The sequence below is a fragment of the Mesoplodon mirus genome (genome assembly GCF_964341445.2).
Source record: "Mesoplodon mirus genome assembly, chromosome: 11".
Taxonomy (NCBI): domain Eukaryota; kingdom Metazoa; phylum Chordata; class Mammalia; order Artiodactyla; family Ziphiidae; genus Mesoplodon; species Mesoplodon mirus.
In genome coordinates this window covers 96,535,625-96,558,340 of record NC_138987.1, presented here as the reverse complement: position 1 = coordinate 96,558,340, position 22,716 = coordinate 96,535,625, and the positions used below count along the sequence as shown (strand labels likewise).

The window sequence follows — 22,716 nt, the reverse complement described above, 5'->3', positions numbered from 1 at the left end:
CGCACTTTCTGGGCAGGAAAGGGTTTGAGCAGACTTGGTGTCACAGACCTGGAGTTTACCCCCCTCCCTGCTGCATTCGAAAGTTCCTTTGTCCAAAAGCGCGTGTGTGCGGGTTTGTGGGAGGCATCCACGCTCCTTTTCCTAGACCCCAAGAGTGGAGGAGAACGCAGCCGCAGTAGCTCTTCCCACCCGCTGGGCCTCGGCGCCTGGAGTCCGGGGTCCTACGAGGCTCCTCAGGCTGTCTTCAGAGCACCAGGCCTGCTCCACCGCCGGCCGCCTGCCCTGCTCTCCCCGCGGTCTGTTTCTTGGTCCACACCACCCCGCTGGTCCTAAAGCCCGCGTTCTCCACCTTCTGCCAGGCGTCCTCTCCCAGGGCTGGGGCTCGGCCCCATCAGCTCCCGTCGGCGCCGCTCATTCCTCCCCTCTTCCTCTCCTCCCTCCTCTCTCTCCTTTTCCCCTCCCTCTTCCTTCCCCGTTTCCTCCCTCTTCCTCGCGGCTCCCGCAGTTCCCTCCTGCAGCCGGCCGGCGGCTCAAGCACGATGTTCCGCCTCCTCCGGTGGCTGCCGCTCTTGCTGCTGCTGCCTCCCCCGGGGTCCCCCGAGCCCCCCGGCCTGGCCCCGCTGTCCGCGGGGGCGCCCCCCCAGGCCCCCGACTTGCTCTACGCCGACGGGCTGCGCGCCTACGCGGCGGGGGCCTGGGCGCCGGCGGTGGCCCTGCTGCGGGAGGCGCTGCGGAGCCGGGCGGCGCTGGGCCGCGCGCGGCGGGACTGCGCGGCGCGCTGCGCGGCCGAGCCGGGGGCCGCGTTCCCCGCCCTGCTCCCCGCCTCTCCGGGGCCCGACTCCGGGCCGGGAGCGGCGCGGGGCGCTTGGGAACCGCTGCTCCTCCGCGCCGCGCTGCGGCGCGCCGAGTGCCTGACCCAGTGCGGGGCGCGGAGGCTGGGTCCAGGGGGCGCGGCGCGGCTCCGAGTGGGGAGCGCGCTCCAGGACGCCTTCCGCCGCCGGGAGCCCTACAACTACCTGCAGAGGGCCTACTACCAGGTGCGCGGCGGCCCGGGCCCCGGGGGTCTTCCTGGGCCCGCCGCCGTCCTCCTCCAGCTCCCGGGAGGGGCGGCGGGCCAGCGCCCGGACCCGGGTGGGGCTGTGTGGATAGGACCGCGTCTTTGGAGTCCGTCCTATCAAACCGCGTCAAACACCCATCGAGGCCGCCGAGGGACAGCCTTGGGAGAGTGGGAGCGAAGTTGGAATGGGTGTCATGCGGCGGGGTGGAAGTAGGTCGGAGATGGAGGGCAGGGGCCTGGAGTTTTAGAAAGTCTTACTGAGACCTACGTGGAGTGACAGCCGCCTCTTCCCAGGAATGAAGGGGGAGGATTAGGGTTGAGATCCGCCGCTGGAGAGAGAGCATGGGGGCGGGTAAGGGGGTGAGAGTGAGCCTTCGCTTGGGGCTGGAGGGAGCTTCGGGAAAGAAAGAGGAGGAGGCGCGGGCCAGGGCTGAGGGGCCCGGTGTCCCGGGGCAGGGGCAATGGACACTGCGCTCTACTGGTGCGGTCGCTGTTGCCTAATAATGCCTACGTGGCCGGGGAAGGGGGGCGCTGGTCACACACACCTCAGCTCAGGGTCCTAGAGCCCAGCGGCTTTTGCTGGTCGCTCGGGTCACCTCTACTTCCGCACCTCACTTAGCCATCACTTCCACTTCGTCTCTCCAACGAGGTCCCTCTGCCCATATCCCACTCACTCCAGTCTTCAGACCCCGCTTCCGCTTCCGTAGCTACCAGACTCTTGAGAGCCCCAACGTACTGGGGGTCTGGAGGTTGGGTGGTGGGCAGTTCTCACCTACCGGTCTTCCAGAAGGCTCTGGGCCAGTGCCAGGTGTGTCTGGGGTGGGGAGGCTGGGGAGGAGGCGGAGTCTGACACCCCTACCCCAGGGCTGACTCCCTCATCCTCCCCGCTTCTCAGCTGAAGAAGTTGGACCTGGCAGCAGCCGCAGCGCACACCTTCTTTGTGGCCAACCCAACGCACCTTCAGATGCGAGAGGACATGGCTAAGTACAGACGGATGTCCGGGGTTCGGCCCCAGAGCTTCCGGGACCTGGAGACGCCCCCATACTGGGTGAGACCCTCAGCACGACCCCTATCCCGCCCCCAGTCTTTGACTGGCTGGATACACAGACCTCGCCGGACTGTGCATTGTCCGCTGGGCATCTGGAAATCTGGGTACCGTTCTCTGTGACCCTGATGGGAAGCCCCTCTCTGGGACTTAGTTTTCTTCCTGAGATTCACAAAGTCCCACGTTCTAACATTTGGATTCCGAGGCCCACCCTGTATTCCCCAAGGTGACCTGGGACCTGGAGTCCAGGCCCCAAATGAGGCCCACACCCCTCCCCTTCTTTCTCCCTCCCGATCTAGTCTGGCAGCCCTTGCCCCAGGATTTCAGGTGACTGACCACTCCCCTCCCCAGCAGGCAGCCTATGACACCGGCCTGGAGCTGCTGGGGCACCAGGAAGCAGCCCTGGCACTGCCCTGGCTGGAGGAGGCCCTGCAGGAGAGCCTGGCCCAGGTGGAGAGCTGCCGGGCTGGCTGCGAGGGGCCCGAGGAGCAGCAGAGGGCGGAAGAGGAGGCGGAGGGGACCGGGAGCCAGGGAGGCCTGTATGAGGCCATCGCGGGTAAGGAGCTGGGTGGTGGGGCCTCACGGTGCCCGGGGAGGTGCAGCGCAAGCTGAGTGGCGCACGTGTGTCCCCCGCAGGGCACTGGATAGGGGTCCTGCAGTGCCGGCAGCGCTGTGTGGGGGACACGGCCACACGTCCTGGTCGCAGCTTCCCTGTCCCAGACTTCCTGCCCAGCCAGCTGAGGCGGCTGCACGAGGCCCATGCTCAGGGTCAGTGGGGCAAGGGTGAGCCCTGGGGGTGACTGAGGTTGGAAACGGGGAGAGTGAAGGTTTGTCTCTGATGGTATCCTGAGCCCCATCCCTCCCTCCCTCCGTCTGTCTCTGCACCTGTAGTTGGTCAGGGCTCCATGGGGACCACCACCTCAGGAGGACGCTCGCTCTCCTTTGGTGCCGTTGTGGAAAGCTTGGAGATGGGTCACAGGGCTCCTGTCCTTGCTGTTTCTCACCTTCCTTATTCTCTCCTCTCTTCCTCCCCTCTGAACTCTGCCCACACAGCTCAGGTATGTTCCAGTAAGCTTTGGAAAGCAGCACGGGATGAGCCTGTCTGCTGGGTGGGATGGGGTCCTGGGAGGCCACCTTCTCCGTCTCTGCCTCTGTCCCCCTGGCTTCTTGCCTCTGCCCAGGGATCACAGCGGTGCCCGGTCTCTGGGTCCCACCCCCCGCTATTATCTGTCTCCAGTAGGGAATCTGTCCCAGGCTGTGGAAAATGTGCTGAGTGTCCTCCTCTTCTACCCGGAGGATGAGGCTGCCAGGAAGGCTCTGGACCAGTACCAGGCCCAGCTAGGAGACCCAAGACGTGGCCTCGGGCCAAGAGAGGTAGCCCCTCCACACTCACCCTGTGAGGTAGCCCGAAATCAAACAGATATACTGGAGAAGTCACCTGGATCCCGCCCCCCATTCTGGCCAAAGGCGACCCCAAGTCCGGCATCTGCTCGGTCTCCACTCCCTGCCCCCCACTGCAGGCTCTACTTCTGAGTCCAAGCACCAGCCCAGCCCTCTCCCGTTAACCTCACCCCTGCCTGCCCCCACCTAGCACAAGTGCACAACACACACACACACACACACACACACACACACACACTACCCCCAGTCTGAGCCCCGACACCCTGAAGCTGCTGAAGGAGGCGGCTTGAGCCGAGGGGCACAGCCAAGGTTAGGGAGCCTGCGGGCTCCCCTGCCCTTCTCCAGCCTTAACTTCCCTGACCCCCACTCCCCCCCGCTGTCCCCCTTCTCCAGGACATCCAGCGCTTCGTCCTTCGATCCCTGGGGGAGAAGAGACAGCTCTACTATGCCGTGGAGCACTTGGGGGCCAGCTTCAAGGATCCCGTGAGTGACCCCACTGCTCCCCACCCGCCCCCAGGAGAGGGACAGCAGTAGTGCCCTATGTGGATGTGCCACATCCGTTCCCAACAGCGTTTCCCATTTCTCCATAACCCTTCGAGGGTTGGAGAGGACTCTGTGTCCCAGCGTCACAGGGACAGAGGCAGGCACCTGTAGTTAAGGGCGGCTTTGGGGTCATGCAGGCCTAAATGTTGGTCTCTCTGCCACGAACAAGCTCTGGACCTTCACTTGCCTCGGCCTCAATTTCCTTACCTGTAAAATGGGAACATCACACTCATCTCATAGCCCTGTTGAAGCCAGTCTCTTGCTCCGAAGTACAGAAAGCTCTGTCGCGGCTGCTATTCTTACTCTTTGTTGTAGTTGTGAAAGGGAACCAGAGGGCAGAGGTTATTCTCGCCGGTGCCACAGCGTAAGGCAGCTTCCTCAACCCGTTTGCCACTATTGCCATTTTGGACCAGATACTTCCTAACTGGGAGAAGGGGGCTGTCCAGGCAACGTAGGACCGTGTAGGCCAGCTTACCCGGCCTCTGCCCAGTAGGTGTCGCTAGCACTCCCTGAGTCATGACAATCCAAACTGTTTGCAGACGTTGCGACGTCCCCTAACGGGCAAATCTCCCTGTTTGGAAACCGTTGGTTAAAGCCCAACTCTGTCCCTTATCAGCTGTGTGATCTTGGGCATGTTACTTTACGTCTCTGTGTCTCAGAGTCCTCTCAGCTGCAAACTGGGCACCTTCCTACGAGCTGTGTGATAAGACTATTGTGAACTTTAAATGATAAGTTCCACATCCGTGTATAAGGCTCTTAGAATAGCACCTGGCAAACTGCTACGTCAGCTGTTGTTATTATTATCATTATTATTGCAGACTTTGGCCCAGTGCCCAGTGCCCGGGGCCCCCGACACCGAGTCCAGGGCTTTCTCCACCTCCACCTTCCCCTCTGGAAGCAGGAGGACCTTAATGTGGTAGCTCAGGGTCTACCGTCAGGGATTCAGGGGCGGACTTGATGGGTGATGGCGCTTTTCCTGACTGTCCCAGGATCCCTGGACCCCAGCAGCTTTCATCCCTGAGGCCCTTAGAGAAAAACTCAGGTAGGAGGTGCCTTGTGGTGGGAGGGGCGTGGCCTGAGCTGGAAGGGGAGGGATGGGTCCTGGGGAAGATGGGTCTGGCCTGTGCGTCCGCTGAGCATGTCTCTCACCCCTGAGAGAGGATCTGGAGAAGAGGCCGTGGGACCATGAGCCTCCACAGCCGAAGCCCTTGACTCACTGGAAGGGTGAGTTCCTGGGACAGCAGGAGACAGGATTCTGGAGGGGCTGGGGGCTGCCAGCTACTGCTGGGCCTGCTCTCAGGGGACCCTCAGCTCCGGTCCTGTCCCTCCCCGGCAGATGTCCTCCTCCTGGAGGGGGTAACCCTGACCCAGGACGCGAGGCAGCTGAATGGGTCGGAGCGAGCGGTGCTAGACGGGCTGCTCACCCCAGCTGAGTGCGGGGTGCTCCTGCAGCTGGCCAAGGTGAGAAGACCTGTGTGTGGGGGGCACTGCCGCTACTTGGGGACCCGCTGGCACAGCTGCCTGCCCCCTTGCTCTTGGCCGGCGCCCTGTCCTGCCCTCCCTGACTCTCCAGCGGGGACTGTTCGCCACTGCCTCCCCGCTGGGGACAAGTTCCTTTTCCTCTTAACTTAGCTGACATGGGCTGGTCATTTTACAGAAGGATTTTGCGAGAACCTGATAGGAAGAACAAAATACAAAGCATAAATGCATCAGAAAGGGTGAGTGCACAGGTGAGGATTCCTTGGTTGGCCGAGAGCTCAGTTATTGGCTCGGCAGACATGCAGGCTGTTTCTCCATGATCACATCCCCTCCTAGGTTGGGGGGGATGATCTGTATTCACCAGGTTGAGTCTGCCATTTTATGAAGCTTCAGTCTCACTCTGGGCTAGCGTTTCTTTGACGCACGCTCTTTGAGGCCCTGCTGTACACTGGAAATGCCTGGGTTCCAGGGAGAGGCAGATGAACACAGACCGTGCATTTGGGAGCTCAGTGTATAGAGAAGGAATCAGGCATGGAGACATAATCAGAGTGGGTGGTGAGTTTGATGAAAGAAGTCTGTACAGGGTACTCATCCAGGGACTTCCCTGGCCGTCCAGTGGTTAAGACTCCAGACTTCCACTGCAGGGGGCATGGGTTCGATCCCTGGTCGGGGAACTAGGATCCCGCACGGAGATGCAAAGTCACGGAAGGCTTACCGGAGGGGCTGGCATTTGAGCTCCGTCTTAAGGATGAGTTAACCAAACAGAGCGGGAAGGAAAGGCAGGCTGCAAGGGAGAAGAGCAAGGGGGGTTCTGGGAACCGCAGTGGAGCACAGGAGTTAAGAACATGGGCCAGTCCCAGCAGGGATTACCTGTGTGACCTTGGGCAATGTATTTTAGCATCTGTGAGCCTAGTTTCCTCTCTATGAAATGGGGCTAAATGCAGCCGTTATGTTGTAGGGTTGCTGTGGTTGCTGTGAGGATTAAATGAGTTAGAACATGGTAAAGCTCTTGGAAGAATGTGGAAATAGTATGATCTATCCCTGTTAACATCAGGCCGTATATTATCCAGAGGCGGTGTAGGGGTGGAGGCCCAGGAGAGATGGGGAAGGGCCTCTGTACCCTACCAAAGAGTTTGGACTTTATTTGTGGACGGCTTTCTGAAGGATTTAAGGAGGGGTGGACTTTTGTCTTCCTGCAGAACCTCCAAGGTCAGGGTCTGGAGCCCTCATCCTGTAGGACTGGGAGCTCCCTCTAGTGGCAGTGTGGAGAATGCAGCGGGAGAGGGACGTGAGGGGGAGCTTCTGGGATGATTGCAAGAGGGCCGCTGCCCTAGGTTAGGTTCTCATTTCAAGGGAATGAAGATGGGGACGGATGAGAAATATTTAGAAAATCAAAGAGAGAATTTGAGGACTAAATCTATGTGGAAGATGAAGAAAGAATGGAGTCAAGGATAACTCCCAAGTATCAGACCTTTCTGTTCCTTGATTACACTAAACTCATTCTGGCCCCAGGACCTTTGCATTTGCTATTTCTGCTGCCTGGAACATTTTTTCTCTCAGCTATTCCTTCATATCATTTGGTTTCAATGTAGATGTCACCTCATCACTTAGCTGTCCCCTGACCCCTGCCGGGGCACTCTCGGGGTTGTAACCCTGCTTTAATTTTCCATGTAACACTTATCACTGTCTGAATTGATCTGGTTTGTTTGTTTGTTTATTATCTCAAAATATAAACCCTGCTGGAACTTTTCATGTTCACAGTTGAGTCCGCAGTGCCTAGAACAGTGCCTGGCACATAGTAGGTGCTCAGAGCCTACTGAATGAATGAATGAATAAAAGAATAGAGGGTTAGATGGCTTGAGTGGCCAGGTAGCCTCATCTCTGAGATGAGGCTTAAATACGGGGTAATTAGATAGTGGTACCTTGAGTTTCAAAAAGCAGACAGAATAGAAAAAAGAAAGAAAAAGCAGACAGTAGGTGTCAGGAAAGGGACCCTCAGATACTAGGAGACCCCCAGTAGATAAGAGTCATGTAGGCAGTTGGGTAACTGGGACTTAGCATCAAGGGCCTTAAATTCTCCAAGAGCATGTAAGGTGAGAAGGGATGGAGGAGAGACACCTTGGCTGATGCCTTGTCCCTACCTTGAGTCAGCCAGGACCTGTCCCGACTGTCGAACCTCCTGCCAGCGTCCTTTTTCAGAGAAACTCCCCTATTCTCGGCCCATCGGGATGAGTGATCAAGCCCCTCCTGCCCCCTTCCCCAGCTGTCCTCAGCTCTCAGGGCCCCTTCCCCACTGTAGGAAGCTCTCCAGAGTTCTGTGCACAGTCCCTTCCGCGAGTGGGGTTCCAGATCTTTACCAGGAGTGACAACACAGACGCGGAGATAGTCGTTCTCTGGGAAAGGGCAGCAGCTCAGAGAACTCCGGGAGCTTCTAGCCTCTTCCAGGGAGTTGGGAGGGTTGGAGGGAAGGCCATGTGGCCCTGTGGGCAGTGAGGTGGGCGATAGCCCGGGGCCGGGGAGGGTGACTCCCCAGCCAACCTCCTCCCTGCTTAGGATGCGGCTGAGTCTGGAGCCAGGTCCGGCTATCAGGGCCGCCGCTCCCCACACACTCCCCACGAACGCTTCGAGGGGCTCACGGTGCTCAAGGCCGCCCAGGTGAGAGGAGGCCCCCGGGCCGTGGCCTGATGCCAGAACTGGAGAAGAGGGCCGGGCATCTCCTGGGGAGGGCTCTCCCGGGACCGAGGGTAGCCAAGTCCTCGGCCCAGGGTTGAGGAGGGGCTTCCAGACCGAGGGGCCCGTGTTGCCATCATGGAGCAGTTGGGTGGATGGGCGCCCCCAAACCGTGGGTGGAGGACAGCAGAAGTGGGGCGGGGGCAGGGGCCACCCTTCCAGTGCCTCCCCCTTCCCGGCCCTTCCTTCTCTGCTGGCAGCTGGCCCGGGCTGGGACTGTGGGCAGTCAGGGCGCCCAGCTGCTTCTGGAGGCGAGCGAGCGCGTGCGGAGCCTGACACAGGCCTACTTCTCCCCGGACCGGACCCTGCACCTCTCCTTCACCCACCTGGTGTGCCGTAGTGCCATAGAAGGTAACCGCCAGGGACCCTGCCGCTCCGCCCCAGCCTGGGGGCCCCTCGGGGCCGGCGCACCGCACACCTTCCGCAGCCCCAGCTGTGTGCGCCCCAGTCTTCACTGCACGCGGACTGACTCCCCTGCCCAGGCCGGGGCCTGGCTGTGACCCCGGAGCTGCAGGGTGGGTGTCGGTGGGCAGGCACCGGGGCACCCACCAGGCCCCTTCACTTCCCAGGAGAGCAGGCGCAGCGCATGGACCTGAGCCACCCGGTGCACGCAGACAACTGTGTCCTGGACCCTGACACGGGGGAGTGCTGGCGGGAGCCCCCGGCCTACACCTACCGAGACTACAGGTGGGCGGCCCTCCAGGGGTCAGGCAGGGGGTCCTGGGCGGGGGTCTCACCGCCTCCCGTCTTCCTCCCTCCCCAGCGGACTCCTCTACCTCAACGATGACTTCCAGGGTGGCGACCTGTTCTTCACAGAGCCCAACGCCCTCACCGTCACGGTAAATGGGGGTTGGGTGGGGGGTGGACAGGGAGCCCAGCTGTGGGCTCAGGATTCAAAACAGAAGGTTCCCAGAGGCAAATGCACGGAAGTGGCTGGGGCCGCCTTAGCCCTCTCCTTCCCTGGCCTCCCCAGCACCTCCCACCACTTGTGTGTTCAGGGGCTCTCCTAGCCCCTCCCAGGAGACCTCCAAGGGGCCCCTCCAGGCCCTCCTAAAGGAGGGCTGGTGAAGCACAGGACCCCAAACCCCTATTCCAGGTACAAGCTTGGGGTTAGGATCGGTAGAAGAGCGGAGCATTGCTTTTTCACTGTGCATTGCTCTGCCTTATCCAATTCCTTCCTTCTCTGCTCACCACCTGTAATCCAAGCTCTCTTTGGGTTGGAAAAGTGTCCTCAAGATCCTTATGCCCAGAACCCAGAGTCTGGTACTGGGCTCGTGCCTTCAGGTGGCTTTACACCTGGTACAAAGAGTTGGCCAGGAAAAGTCAGGGCACTGGGGCGGATGGAGGTCCCTTCTCCCTTTGGCTCCAACTCCTCTAGCCTCAGTCCGGCACTTGTGCTCCCCAAGTGGAGGCCCATTTCCCTTTTGCCCCCAGACAGCCCCTGAATTACGGAGGGGAAGTGGTGGGCAAGAGAGCTGCCTTCTCTGGGCCCCCTACCCCCGTCCTACTCCAGGGACTCAGGGCCAGGTTTTCCGAGGGCCCCTCCCTGGAGCTGAATCCGCCGTGGCCTGCCAGGCGCAGGTCCGTCCTCGCTGTGGGCGCCTCGTGGCCTTCAGCTCCGGCGTGGAGAATCCCCACGGTGTGTGGGCCGTGACGCGGGGGCGGCGCTGCAGCCTGGCGCTGTGGCACACGTGGGCCCCTGAGCACGGGGAACAGGTGAGGAGGAGCGAGCGGGGTAGCCGTGTGAGGGGTGGGCAGGCTGACGGGTAAGGCGCAGGGGCTGAGTTGAGCCAGGGAGGGGCCTTGGGGCAGGGTGGATGCAGGAGATCAGGCCAGACCCTCCTCTCCACGCCCCCCCCAGGAGTGGACCGAAGCCAAAGAGCTACTGCAGGAGCCAGAGAAGGAGGAGGGAGAAGGGATGCCCAGCAGAGATCCCGCCCCAGAACCCCCCAGCCACAGGCTTCAGCGGGTCCAGGACAAGGCTGGGAAGCCGCCTCGGGTCCGAGAGGAGCTGTGAGGGGCTGAGCCAGCTCCTTGGGGATGTGGCCTCTTGACTTGTGGGGGGTCTACCTTGATGCCAAGACCCCCAAGAAGTCCCCACGTGATGGGAGCAGAACAGCGAGCTCTCCGTCCCTGCACGCCCGCCAGCCTGGGGATCACAAGGGCCGTGCAGCCCTGGACTCAGAGGACACTGCACAGACTAGCCTGGGGAGCCAGGCCTGGGCCCAGCTGACGGACCTCCAGCCCTAGGACAGACAGAAGACGCGATGCTGCCGCCGTGGAGAGAAACGGCCGGGGGTAGGGCCCGGCTGCTTTAAATGAGGCGGATGAGAGGGAGGGTCACCCCACTGCCCGCTCCCCGCCCGTCAATAAAGATCCTGAAGACCCCTCAGCCGGGGCCCAGTCAAGTGTGTCGCAGCAGTTTGCCTGGCGGCTGGAGAGGCTGTGACCAGCCAGGGAGGACAGGTATCGTGGGCCTCCCAGAGGCAGGGCCTCTCCAGCCTGTGATTTGTCAGGGAACTCTCGGCCACCTGCTCCCCTCGTACAGATGAGCCCTCACCCTGACAGCTGCTCCTTGGGCCTCCTGCTCTAAGCCCTGTCTTCCCTCTCCGAGCTTGCCTGGGGTTCCGGGCAGCCTCGTCCCTCTGGTGCTTGCCTTCTCAGCCCCAGAAGGACCCTGTGAGTCCTGGGGGCCAGCAGTGGGCCCAGCCCCAGATGGGAGCAGGGGACGGGGTTGCCCTCCACTTGCCATTCTTTTCTCCACCCAGAGCTGGGCCAGGCCTGTCCATCCTCCTCTCTGGAGCCCCCGGACCTTCCCCCTCTACCCAGGGATCAGATCCTGGGGGCAGCTGGTTGGGGCTTGTCCAGAAGAAGGATTATCCAGATCAGTCCCTTCTAATCTCAGCTCTGGCCTACGCCCTCCCCGTACTCACCGTACCCCTCTCCGCGCCCCACCCGGAGCTAAGGCACACAGTTTTGGGTATTGACAGTGGGCTGTCTCTCACCCTCATTCTCTGGCTCCTGGACTGGTTGCTAGCCAGGCCCTGACTGCCAAGATCATCGCCACTGGTGGGGGCCAGGGCCTGGCCCCCCCCCCCTCTCCGGAGCTGTGGTCGTGCTGCTCCTTTGCGCCCCTCCCAAACCCAGCCCTTAATCCTCACAGCTTTGCTCTAATCCCATGGGGCCTGATGCTCTGCCCTCTGCCTGGAGACTGGCCGGGGAAGCACCCACACCCCTTCCTCCCTCCGGGGCTCGTCACGGGGGCTGCTTCTCTGTGGAGTCCTGCACTCCTGCTGCCCCCACCCACCCCCCAATCTGGGCTGGGCCCAAGCCTCTCGGAAGCCACACGCCTCCCGCCCTGTCCTCTCCCCCCACCCCGGCCAGCTGACTTCATTTGCCTGACGTCGTTGGCCCTACCCTTCCCTGTCAGTGCCCCCCTGCCCCCCGCCCCGAGTCGGGGCCAGGCCAGGCCAGCTCCCCTGGCAGCAGAGCCGGGGCAGGTGACGGGCGGGCGTCGCAGCTGAGGGAGCGAGGAGACGCCTGGGAACCGGAGCTGGAAGCCTAAAGAGGTCCAGTCAGAGCCCAAGTAAGAGGGAGCTGGGCTGGCTGTGCCCTCTGGGGCTGGGGGCTGCAGGCAGGGCTGGGCCAGCGCCGGGCCGGCTGCACTGGACTCCACACGGGGAGGGGGGGCGGGGTGAGGGGTGCAGACCATCCAGTCAGTTCCGTCTGGGGAGTGGGCTCCAGCCTTCATGAGGGGTCCAGTGTGGGGTGTGAGGGACAGAGACATGGGGATCCCCCTACACCCACCCCGTGTTCCTGGCAGGAGCCGGAGCCACCCCTCAAGCTGCCCGCCATGGGGGAGATGGAGCAGCTGCGGCAGGAAGCAGAGCAGCTCAAGAAGCAGATTGCAGTAACCCCAGACCCCTCCCACCAGGGAACCCCAGAAAACAGGGAACCGGGCTCGTGCGGGAGTGGGGCCTGCGGGGGAAGAGGGCTGGGGTCACCCTTGAGTGACGCCCAAGAGACCCCTGACCTGGAAGTCGCCAGAGACCTCCTGAATTTGGATCTCATATTTGAGAGGCGGCTCCAAACCCTAGAGCCCCAAACCCACCCGCATCAGACACCCACGCACCACCACCCCCACGGACACCCTGCCCTTACCATCCCCCGATGTCTGCTTTCCCCCCAGGATGCCAGGAAAGCCTGTGCTGACATTACTCTGGCAGAGGTGAGAGCTCCTGTCCCCCTGACAGGGCCGGAGGGGAGGAGTGGGGAGGGGAGGGGAGGGGAGGGGATGGCGCGGGAGCCCCCTGACCAGCCACAGCCTGGTGCCCAAGCTCTAGTACAGCGTGTGCTTGGAGTGAGGAATGACATGAATTCATTCATTCCACAAACATTTGCGAGGTCAGTCTGCTCTGGGCCAGGCACCGAGTCGGAGACTACGGAGGCGGACTCTGTCCTGTCCTTGTCCATAAAACGAGAGTGATTACCCCCCCTCACGGGGTGGCAAGGATGAAGAGGGGTAGGGCGTTGTCAATCAGGAGCCCTTCGCGACGCTAGGTACTAGCTGTCTAATACTGAAGTCGTCAGTTCTAAGTTGCATTTTTTCACATTTTGACGTCTCGGAAATTGAGATGTATCCAACAATCGATGCCTTACAATTATAATTCGCAGCATTTTTTCCTTCTTAGTGATCCATGTGAGAATCGTGCTTCTTAGAGTTGGTGGCATCTTAGATTGGATTAAATGTTAGTAATAAGAGTAAACAGTTACTGAACATGAGCCAGGCACTGGGCTAAGTTGCTTAAATACATAATTTCATTTCATGTTCACGACAACCCCATAAGGTAGGTGCTATAAACCTCATTTTACAGGCTCAGAGGAAAACAGGCTCAGAGAGGTTAAGTAACTTGCCTGAGATAACAAAGCAAGTAAATGGCAAGTCAAATCTTTTGACCCTGGAGCCCCAGCCTAAGTCTAGAAGGTCGAAGGAGTTTCAGGGCCATGGAGCTGCTCTGGGTACCAGGGAGAGCTGGCTATGCAGCAGTGGTGGGCGAGGGCAGTCTCCTAGCAGCTGGGTTCATCCAGATGTGTGCATCTCTTCCCAAGTCCGTGTGTGGTGGTCTCACATGGCAGCTTGAATTGGTCAAGGCGGTACTATTTATACGATGGAAATCCCCCTCCCCCTTCCCCTCCTCCCCCAGCCCACGCAGGAGAGGTGGTGGTTAAACCCTTAGCAACATGCCTGTGTCTGTCTCCGCATCAGTCTAAGCCATTCCCGGGCAGGGCCTGATAACTCTGAGGCTGGGGCCCTGACCCCGAGCCTGGCATGTAACAGAAACTTGTACAGATCAGTGGCTCTGACACTTGACACGTGGGCACGCACCCTGCTCACCCCCTGATTTCTTTTTTTTTTTTTTTTTTTGCGGGATCTTAGTTCCCCGACCACCACGGATCGAACCCGTACCCCCTGTATTGGGAGCATGGAGTCTTAACCACTGGACTGCCAGGGAAGTCCTCACCCTGATTTTTTTTTTTTTTTTTTGTATGCGGGCCTCTCACTGTTGTGGCCTCTCCCGTTGCGGAGCACAGGCTCAGCGGCCATGGCTCACGGGCCCAGCCGCTCCACAGCATGTGGGATCCTCCCGGACCGGGGCACGAACCCATGTCCCCTGCATCGGCAGGCGGACTCCCAACCACTGTGCCACCAGGGAAGCCCCTCACCCTGATTTTTAATGCTCCCTTTCCTGCAGCTGGTGTCTGGCCTAGAGGTCGTGGGACGAGTGCAGATGCGGACGCGGCGGACGCTAAGGGGACACCTGGCCAAGATCTACGCCATGCACTGGGCCACCGACTCCAAGTGAGGCTTAAGAGGCGTGGGCGGCCTGGGGTGGGTGTTAGGGGGACACAGGAAGGAGAGTTGGGTGGCACGAGTGTTCTCTCCCCAGGCTGCTGGTAAGTGCCTCGCAAGACGGGAAGCTGATTGTGTGGGACACCTACACCACCAACAAGGTATCAGCCCTGTCTCCCGGCCCCTCTGCCGCCCTCCTTCCTGGGGGCGTCCTGCTCCCCTTCTCTGCTCTCCACCTGGGAGCTCAGCGCAGGCCCCCGCTGCCCCGCCCCCCGCAGGTGCACGCCATCCCGCTGCGCTCCTCCTGGGTCATGACCTGTGCCTACGCCCCGTCGGGGAACTTCGTGGCATGTGGGGGGCTGGACAATATGTGCTCCATCTACAGCCTCAAATCCCGGGAGGGCAATGTCAAGGTCAGCCGGGAGCTCTCTGCTCACACAGGTGAGTGAGAGACTGAGGGTCCCTGGAAGCCCCGGCCCTGCGGGGGGCGGCCGGCAGCCAGGGCACTGTCCTAACTACCCCCAGGTTATCTCTCCTGCTGCCGCTTCCTGGACGACAACAACATTGTGACCAGCTCCGGGGACACCACGTGGTGAGGACCGAGCGCTGTGGGTGCTGGGGCTTGGGAGGCACCCCTCTGTGCTGGCCTTTCTCTGTGACCCCCTCCCCTCCCCTCCCCCCACCCCGCAGTGCTCTGTGGGACATCGAGACCGGGCAGCAGAAGACTGTGTTTGTGGGACACACGGGGGACTGCATGAGCCTGGCCGTGTCCCCTGACTTCAAACTCTTCATTTCGGGGGCCTGTGATGCCAACGCCAAGCTCTGGGACGTGCGGGAGGGGACCTGCCGGCAGACGTTCACGGGCCACGAGTCGGACATCAATGCTATCTGCGTGAGCAGCCCCCTCACCCCCGCCGCCTCTGTTCTCTGACTCCCGGGAACACCTCTCCACCTCCAACACACACAGCCTTCATCCCCTCCTGCAGCCCCCTGACCCTTTCCTTTTTTTTTTTCTTTTTTTAAACTTTATTAATTTTTGGCTGCGTTGGGTCTTCGTTGCTGCATGCGGGCTTTCCTCTAGTTGTGGCTCGCGGGCTGTAGAGCGCAGGCTCAGTAGTTGTGGCTCACGGGCCTAGTTGCTCCACGGCATGTGGGATCCTCCCGGACCAGGGCTCGAACCCGTGTCCCCTGCATTGGCAGGCGGATTCTGATCTACTGCGCCACCAGGGAAGCCCCCGCCCCTTTCAACTTTCCACTTTGAAATAATTTTCCCTCACAGAAAAGTTGCAAGAGTAACAAAAAGAGCTCCCATCTACCCTTCACCCATATTCAGTTACCTTTCTGCCACATTTGCTTCATCATTCCTTCTCTGTAGAGTGAGGGAGGGACAGACGGACAGACGGACACAGACACACACACACCTAGATGTAGGTATAGACACGCTTTGTCATTAGCTTTTTTTTTTTTTTTTTGCTGTACGTGGGCCTCTTACTGCCGTGGCCTCTCCCGTTGCGGAGCACAGGCTCCGGAAGCGCAGGCTCAGCGGCCATGGCTCATGGGCCCAGCCACTCCGCGGCATGTGGGATCTTCCCGGACCGGGGCACGAACCCGTGTCCCCTGCATCGGCAGGTGGACTCTCAACCACTGCGCCACGAGGGAAGCCCTGTCATTAGCTTTTTCCCTGGGTTCTCTGAAAGGAAGTTGCAGACCTCATGCCTCTTTACCCATTAAATACTTCAGTACTTCCTAAAATCAAGGCCGTTCTCTTTCGTAGTCACAGTCTAATTCTTAAAATCAGGAAATTTAAATCGACGCAGTACTACAGTCTATAGTCTATATTCAAATGTCACCAATTATCTGAAAAATAGCAATGTTTTTTTTCTGTCCAGGAACAGGTATCGCATTCCCTTGCCTTGTCTTTTCAGTTTCTTTTAAACTGGAACCGTTTGCGCCCTTTCTCTGTCTTCCGTGACATTGACATTCTTGAAGAGTACAAGCCAGTTTTCTGTAGACTTTCCCTCCATCGGGTTATGTGACATGTCCTCACGATGAGATTCAGGATATGCCTTGGTACTTGGCCCTGTGCTTACACGCTGATCCAGCCGACTGTAGTCGTTGGCGTCTGGGACAGCCTCCACCCTTCTGACCATGTGGCCCTGGGCACGCTGCCCACCCTCCCTCAGCCCCGTGCTCTCCCCTGCAACGTGGAAATACTGTGGAGCAGGGAAGGGGGTAGGGAGCCCGGCTGCAGCTGGCATGTGACACACGTCAGCGGTGAAGAGTGACCGTGCTGGCGGTGGAAGGGTTGGGGGCGGGGGCCAGAGAGGCTGAGGGAAACAGCTGGGCCTGGAGCCACCAGGGCAGGAGCAGGGAGAGGGCAGGAAAGGCAGCGGGCTGCCCAGGTCTGAGTCCTGACCCCTGGCCACCTGTACCCGCAGTTCTTCCCCAACGGAGAGGCCATCTGCACGGGCTCGGACGACGCCTCCTGCCGCCTGTTTGACCTGCGGGCAGACCAGGAGCTGACCACCTACTCCCACGAGAGCATCGTCTGCGGTATCACATCCGTGGCCTTCTCCCTCAGCGGCCGCCTGCTCTTTGCGGGCTACGACGACTTCAACTGCAATGTCTGGGACTCCATGAAGTGCGAGCGAGTGGGTAAGAGCCTGCCCACCAAGGCTACCTCGCACCCCTTGTGGGGACCCTCTTACCACTGCTCCCTAAGTATTGGGTAACTGAGCTCTACCCCTAGAAGCCAGTCCCCCTTGTTTCCCAATCTAGGACCACCTTCTCTCAAAGCGAAGTTGCTCTAACGGGCCCTTCTCCACTGCGCCTGCCATGGCTGCTTCCCACTGGAAGAGCTCCTCCCGGCCACCCCCAGACCTGTGGGCCTTGAATGTCCAGTCAGTGCTGGGTTTCAGGGGCATCCACCAAAGGGAAGGGCCATCTCAGGGACTATGCAGTGACAGAATTAGGTGGATGGAGAGTGACCTGATGGCCCTGACCCCAACCTGGGTGCTTCTCTAGGACTGGCCTGGTCTGAAGTTGAATCAGATAGTGTGGCTTCTTCTCTTGGGAGAGGCCAGGTGCCCAGTGAAGATAACACTGGTCCAGAGTCAGGATCCAAATCTTAATTCCACTGCTTACATTCTGAGTGGCCTTGGGCAAGTCACTTCTCTCGGGGCCTAAGTCTCCATTTGGAAGCCCTCCCCATTTTCTAGTGCCCTTGCTTTTCTCCCAGCACGTTGACATGTCCAACCCTCCCAGGTCCCTCCCCTCCCCTCACCCACCCCAGGTTCTACATAGAGAGACTGGCTTCAATAGAAGGCCCGCCCCTTAGGGCTAATCCTCTTTCCTCTTCTAGTTGGATGTCTCGCCTAGCTAACCTAGGGGCCCTGTGTGCAGGGCCAGGCTGACTCCTCTCCCTTTTCTTCAGGCATCCTCTCTGGCCATGACAACAGGGTCAGCTGCCTGGGGGTCACAGCTGATGGGATGGCTGTGGCCACTGGTTCCTGGGACAGCTTCCTCAAAATCTGGAACTGAGGAGGCTGGAGGAGGGGAGGTAAAAGGCCATGAAGACACTCGGCTGCCCTCTCTCCTGCCCGAGTTCTTTAAGATTTTCTCTTCTGCCGTGCAGCCACCCTTCCCGCCCAGCTTTCCCCTTTGAGGGCGTGGGGAGTACGGGGAGCGTGCCTCTGGGAGGCAACACCAGGGACATGGGTGGGGAGCTGCCCCATCTCCTCCCACGGCCTCCCCTCTCCATGGTCCTGACAGCTTCTCCCTTAATGAGCAAGGACAACGGACCCCGGGACCTCCACCCTTGGCAGGCCTAGCAGGCTTCCCATCTGAGGCCACAGGCCCTAGGATTCCCCCCCACCCCAGAGACACCACCTTTGTCTAGACCTGAGTGGCGCAGGGCCCTCAGCCCCGTGACTATGGCTCTGGCACCACTAGGGTCCTGGCCCCCTTCTCCTTCGTACTTTCTCCTTTGTCTACCTTCTTGCCTCTCCTAAAGCACTGGCAATAAAGTAGTGCCCTGGTATGTCTGTGATGTTTGCCTCCCACCCCACTTCTGTTCCAAACAGACGCAGGTCCCACTTAAGTAATGAAGTATTACATGTGCAATGATAAAGGCTGGGTACCAGAGAGCTGTGGGCAGAAAGGAGGGTGGAGGCAGGAGCCCAAGCCTCATGGGCAAGGCCTGAGCTGGGGCAGGAGGAGAAGGAGGCTGGGAGGGGGGCTGTGCACAACGGTTCCCCACTGCCTGCCTTTGGTGCATATGTGTGTGTCTGTACAGGAGGGCTGTGTTGAGAAGGAATCAGATTGTAAGAGGCCTAAAAAAGCGAAAAAGTCTAGACTTTACCCTACGGGCAATGCGGGATGACTGAAGAGTTTTGAGTGGAGTAGTAACGTGATCAGTGATGCTCCTCGGGAAGATGGCCCTGGCAGCCATGTCGGTTGATGAAATGGAGGAAGGGAAGCCTGGAGGAAATGGAGGGAAACAAGGTAGGAGGCAGGTGGCAAGAAATGCAAGAGCGATAGGACAGAGGGGGATGGGAAGGGGTGGGGAAGGGATTAAAGATGCAGAATCTCCAGGAGGAAGTGACCAACGCCTAGGCTATGGGATATTCAAAGGGAAGGATTCAAGGTAATGGCCAAGGTTAGGGTTTGGCAACTGGGTGGATAGTGCTGTCATTCACTTGGAGAGAGAATAGGGGAGGACGAATAACTGGGGGGGGGGGATATCACAAATTCAACTTTAGACAAGCTCTGAAGTTCCTCTGGGGCAGCTGGATGAAGATCAGGGTTAGGGAGAGAGACCTGGATGTCACCAGAATACAGATGAGTAACAGATGAAGGCCTAGAAGTGAACACCCAGGGGCAGCAAGAGGAAAGGGCCAAGGACAGTGCCCTGGGGAACACCAGGATTTAAGGGAGGTGCGTAAATGAGGCTTGGAGGTGTCAGTGCGGGGACACTCAGGCCGTGGAACACAAGCACACCCCGCCCCCACCCCAGGCTGCCTTTCTGCATACAGAAGACCCAGTGCAAGGTTTAGGTATAACACTTAAAAACATCATTTAAGTGGGAATGTAAATTGATACAGTGGCTATGGAGAACAGTATGGAGGTTCCTTAAAAAACTACAAATAGAACTACCAAACGACCCAGCAATCCCACTACTGGGCATATACCCTGAGAAGACCATAATTCAAAAAGAGACATGTAGCAAAATGTTCATTGCAGCTCTATTTACAACAGCCAGGACGTGGAAGCAATGTAAGTGTCCATTGACAGAGGAATGGATAAAGAAGATGTGGTACATATACACAGTGGAATATTACTCAGACATAAAAAGGAACGAAACTGGGTCATTTGTAGAGACGTGGATGGACCTAGACTGTCATACAGAGTGAAGTAAGTCAGAAAGAGAAAAACAAATATCATATATTAACGCATATATGTGGAATCTAGAAAAATGGTACAAATGAGCCTATTTGCAAAGCAGAAACAGAGACACAGACATAGAGAACAAATATATGGACACAAAGCGGGGCTGGGATGAATTGGGAGATTGGGATTGACATATATACACTACTATGCATAAAATAGACAACTGAGAACCTACTGTATAGCACGGGGAACTCTACTCAGTGCTCTGTGGTGACTTAAATGGGAAGGAAATCCAAAAAAGAGGGGATATATGTATACGTATAGCTGATTCACTTTGCTGTACAGCAGAAACTAACACAACATTGTAAAGCAACTATACTCTGATAAAAAAAAAATCATTTAAAATCACTTGCTTTAATATACAGAAACACATAAGACACAAAGAAAGCCAAGGAAGCTCAGTCCCAGAGTTGGTAGTGTAGGGGGAGTTGAAGAAAACGAGCCTTTCCGGTCTCCCAGGGAAAGAAGGGGTGAGAGGACACAGAATACCACGAGGCCCCTGGTGAGTCCCAGTGCTGGGGCCGTGCACGCCCTAGTTCTCTACCAAAGGAAAGTGCTGATTTTCCTTGTCGTGGCCCCGGCCTTGCTCCCATGCTCGTCCTCCAGTTTTCAGATGTCGTCCAGTTCCCAGAACGGCCCCTTCCTTTAGTTCCCTAACATTTTCACTCAGGGGAGAAGGCCGCTTTCCCTGCGAAAGGCAGTGGGCAAGGTGAGGGAGGGCGGGAGGTTGTTCAGGGGAGGGAATATCGGGGAAAAGGGCTCCCATCTTTACGTTGGATTTCCTAGTAATAGCTTTCACCCTCTCTCCCTTTACCTGTCGTGGTGTCAGAGTCCCGGGGGAGTTGTCATCCTGCAGGATGGTGAGAGGAGATCTCCCTAGCACCTTGCTGTTTGGTTTCCATCTGCTGCACTTAGAACCTAGGGTTGGTAAGGAGTTAAAACAAGGAGCCAAGATTAGGGGTTTACAGTTTATTTCTCCTCCATCCATTCATGGACATTATCCCAGAGTGTTCTCCCAATTTCTCTACCCCATACCTTGCCCTTAGATTCTGTACCTGAAGACCGAGGAGTCTCGGGGTCTCTTAAGGGCTTGTCTGAGTCCTGGCTGGCCATAGTGGTTTCCGAGGCATGTCCTATTTCCTCTTTGGAAAACACCTGCCTGGAGGGGAACTCAGTCTGGCTCCAAGGTGGCATCTGATCCTCAAGGGAAAACCGGGTGCCCAGAGGCGAGTCCAGTGGAGAAGATGAAGGTGTCTCTAGGGGCAGAACAGGCTCTGGGGGAAGACTTAATGTGGGGTCTTCGGTCTCAAATACGTCACTCAGCTGTTTCACCAGTGGGCTTGGGGGCTCTATGCGGGGGAGAAGTGAAATGAGATAGTGACTCTCTGTTACAAAGCATTCAGCAAGGAGGATAAGATACATGAGCCTTGGGCTTCCCTGGTGGTGCAGTGGTTGAGAGTCCGCCTGCCGATGCAGGGGACACGGGTTCGTGCCCCGGTCCGGGAAGATCCCATATGCCGTGGAACGGCTGGGCCCATGAGCCGTGGCCGCTGAGCCTGCGCATCCGGAGCCTGTGCTCCACAACAGGAGAGGCCACAACAGTGAGAGGCCCGCATACCGCAAAAAAAAAAAAAAAAAAAAAAAAAGAGTGACATGGGTTCAAAGCAGGAGGATGGAGGCCCCTCCTGATAATGCTGTCACCCAAGGATGCTAGGGCCCAATACTTACCTCCGCTGGTCTTCATAGGTGTCCGTGCAATGCCAAGGGTAGGAGATCGGGGATCTGAGTCCTGGGACTGCTTAGGGCCCTCCAGCTGCTCCCCTGATGGCAGGTTTGGTTGAGGAGAGCTCTCTACCTGTCAGGATCAAAGGCTAGAACAAGTCTGGGCCCTCACTCTTCCCCGCCAGGTCTCTAGCCTCAGGTCCACACCCAGACGAGAATTGCCAAGGCCCTCAGACACTCAGCCTACTTCACCGGGATTGAGAATGTGGAAAATAAGGCGGGGGGTGGTGGCGGGGAGTGAGCTCTCTCAGAATCAGGTTAGGCAGAGGCCCCCAAATTCAGACAGTTTCGCTGCCTCCCCCACCCCGATCCTGAGTACCTGGATGGGTGTGCGCAGGATGCCGGCGCTGGGTGAACGGGGGTCCGCCACTCGAGCCAGAAGCTTGTTGTGAGGCGGAGGCCGCGCTGGAGTGACTGGGACGCTCTTGGCTGAGCCCATCTCAACCAGGAGAAATAGGATGGGGCAGGGCCCTGCCCGGGCGAGGAAGGAATGCCTGTGAGAAGTGACTCGGGTCTCAGTCCTTACCGCGACCACGTTCGCCCTCTGACTCCAGACCACCCGAACTTCCCCAGTTCCCCGCCGAGGAAGCGCCTGGCCACCGGGCTAGAGGTCTCAGAGGGGATAATGACTGATACAGATGACAAGGCAGCTCCTTCGGGGCCTCCTGGGCTCTCTAACTTATTCACTAATTTATTCAAATCACTTACCGGGCCCCAGTTCCAGCTTTGGATGCAAAACAGCTCGATCCTCAACTCCCGAAGCTAAGTTTCAAACTTCCCGCCACGCCCCTGCCCTGACCCTATTGGCTGAGTCGACCCTGGTTCCTATAGGTCCGCTGTGTGAGACCCGCCTCCAGTGCAGGAAGCCATTGGGCTGGGAGGACGTCTATCATGGGGACCGTGGGGCCAATGGACGACGGCTTGACTTGCCAGGGGTGACGCCTCCTCGATAGGGGGACTTTTGTTCAGTATAGGGCTGCGAGCTGTCTGTCGTAAGACTTTGCAGAATGCCAGTTTTCGCTTTTGAGACCTTCAGTTTCGAAATCAAATGATTTTATTAAAAAATAGAATCATGAATTATTACGCTATTATGTACATATCCCGCTGGAGACGGAGTTATGAAGATTTTTCTGAGGCCAAAGAGATCGTAATCCTTATTGGTCGACGGAGTTAGCAATCACTCGACACTAACTCTCAAACCCCGCCTCATTGGACAGCCCCTTTTCAAATATCAATACTACAACTGTCCTTCTATTTTCCCATTGGACAGGTCCCCAGGAAAGTTTCTGGGATTGACTGGTTTAAACCACCGTCAGTTTCTGCTCTTCAATAGACAGCACGCTAATGGATTGTAGGGTCCCGGAGTCCCAGCAGCCAAAA

At 58.4% G+C, this 22,716-nt stretch overlaps 3 protein-coding genes across 8 annotated transcripts; 2 read left to right on the top strand and 1 right to left on the bottom strand.

Moving 5' to 3' along the window:
* Positions 1–200: 200 nt before the first annotated feature.
* On the top strand, positions 201–10,663 carry P3H3 (prolyl 3-hydroxylase 3). 4 transcript variants are annotated; one of them, XR_014295281.1, is made up of 15 exons: positions 201–1,037; positions 1,953–2,105; positions 2,457–2,658; positions 2,739–2,885; positions 3,340–3,476; positions 3,897–3,986; positions 5,036–5,088; positions 5,203–5,270; positions 5,383–5,507; positions 8,079–8,180; positions 8,456–8,606; positions 8,825–8,942; positions 9,019–9,094; positions 9,769–9,971; positions 10,117–10,250. XR_014295281.1 is itself a non-coding variant. In XM_082635508.1 (15 exons), the coding sequence occupies exons 1-15, from the start codon at positions 540–542 to the stop codon at positions 10,270–10,272; spliced, it is 2,217 nt and encodes a 738-aa protein (XP_082491634.1). In that variant the 5' UTR covers positions 208–539; the 3' UTR covers positions 10,273–10,663. The 4 variants fall into 4 exon arrangements, 3 of the variants coding, with proteins under 3 accessions (XP_082491634.1, XP_082491636.1, XP_082491635.1); XM_082635508.1 differs by having other exon boundaries at positions 208–1,037; positions 9,831–9,971; positions 10,117–10,663; XM_082635509.1 differs by having other exon boundaries at positions 211–1,037; positions 2,739–2,870; positions 9,831–9,971; positions 10,117–10,663.
* Positions 10,664–10,813: 150 nt separating this feature from the next.
* Positions 10,814–17,759, top strand: GNB3 (G protein subunit beta 3). Of its 3 annotated transcripts, XM_082635550.1 has the most exons (10): positions 10,814–11,841; positions 12,079–12,165; positions 12,445–12,483; positions 14,009–14,115; positions 14,204–14,267; positions 14,385–14,547; positions 14,632–14,698; positions 14,797–14,998; positions 16,545–16,761; positions 17,540–17,759. In XM_082635550.1, the coding sequence occupies exons 2-10, from the start codon at positions 12,109–12,111 to the stop codon at positions 17,644–17,646; spliced, it is 1,023 nt and encodes a 340-aa protein (XP_082491676.1). In that variant the 5' UTR covers positions 10,814–11,841; positions 12,079–12,108; the 3' UTR covers positions 17,647–17,759. The 3 variants fall into 3 exon arrangements, with proteins under 3 accessions (XP_082491676.1, XP_082491675.1, XP_082491677.1); XM_082635549.1 differs by having other exon boundaries at positions 12,079–12,483; XM_082635551.1 differs by lacking the exon at positions 17,540–17,759 and having other exon boundaries at positions 12,079–12,483; positions 14,927–14,998; positions 16,545–16,756.
* A 2,130-nt stretch (positions 17,760–19,889) lies between these two features.
* CDCA3 (cell division cycle associated 3) lies at positions 19,890–22,121 on the bottom strand. The gene is made up of 6 exons (XM_082635563.1): positions 22,045–22,121; positions 21,656–21,830; positions 21,283–21,409; positions 20,610–20,903; positions 20,369–20,472; positions 19,890–20,242 (listed from the first exon to the last, which is right to left on the bottom strand). Exons 2-6 carry the CDS (start codon positions 21,773–21,775, stop codon positions 20,087–20,089), a joined length of 801 nt encoding a protein of 266 aa, XP_082491689.1. The 5' UTR covers positions 21,776–21,830; positions 22,045–22,121; the 3' UTR covers positions 19,890–20,086.
* Positions 22,122–22,716: the final 595 nt, after the last annotated feature.

Excerpts from the sequence above, each read along its gene's own strand:
- GNB3 (XM_082635549.1), top strand. The coding sequence starts at position 12,109 with ATGGGGGAGATGGAGCAGCTGCGGCAGGAAGCAGAGCAGCTCAAGAAG. Across the intron at positions 12,484-14,008 it reads CTGACATTACTCTGGCAGAG|CTGGTGTCTGGCCTAGAGGT; the intron begins GTGAGAGCTCCT and ends CCTTTCCTGCAG. Across the intron at positions 16,762-17,539 it reads CATGAAGTGCGAGCGAGTGG|GCATCCTCTCTGGCCATGAC; the intron begins GTAAGAGCCTGC and ends CCTTTTCTTCAG.
- CDCA3 (XM_082635563.1), bottom strand. The coding sequence starts at position 21,775 with ATGGGCTCAGCCAAGAGCGTCCCAGTCACTCCAGCGCGGCCTCCGCCT. Across the intron at positions 20,904-21,282 it reads ACCTATGAAGACCAGCGGAG|AGCCCCCAAGCCCACTGGTG; the intron begins GTAAGTATTGGG and ends TCCCCCGCATAG. Across the intron at positions 20,473-20,609 it reads CGAGACTCCTCGGTCTTCAG|GTTCTAAGTGCAGCAGATGG; the intron begins GTACAGAATCTA and ends TACCAACCCTAG.
- P3H3 (XM_082635508.1), top strand. The coding sequence starts at position 540 with ATGTTCCGCCTCCTCCGGTGGCTGCCGCTCTTGCTGCTGCTGCCTCCC. Across the intron at positions 2,659-2,738 it reads CCTGTATGAGGCCATCGCGG|GGCACTGGATAGGGGTCCTG; the intron begins GTAAGGAGCTGG and ends TGTCCCCCGCAG. Across the intron at positions 8,943-9,018 it reads TACACCTACCGAGACTACAG|CGGACTCCTCTACCTCAACG; the intron begins GTGGGCGGCCCT and ends CTCCCTCCCCAG.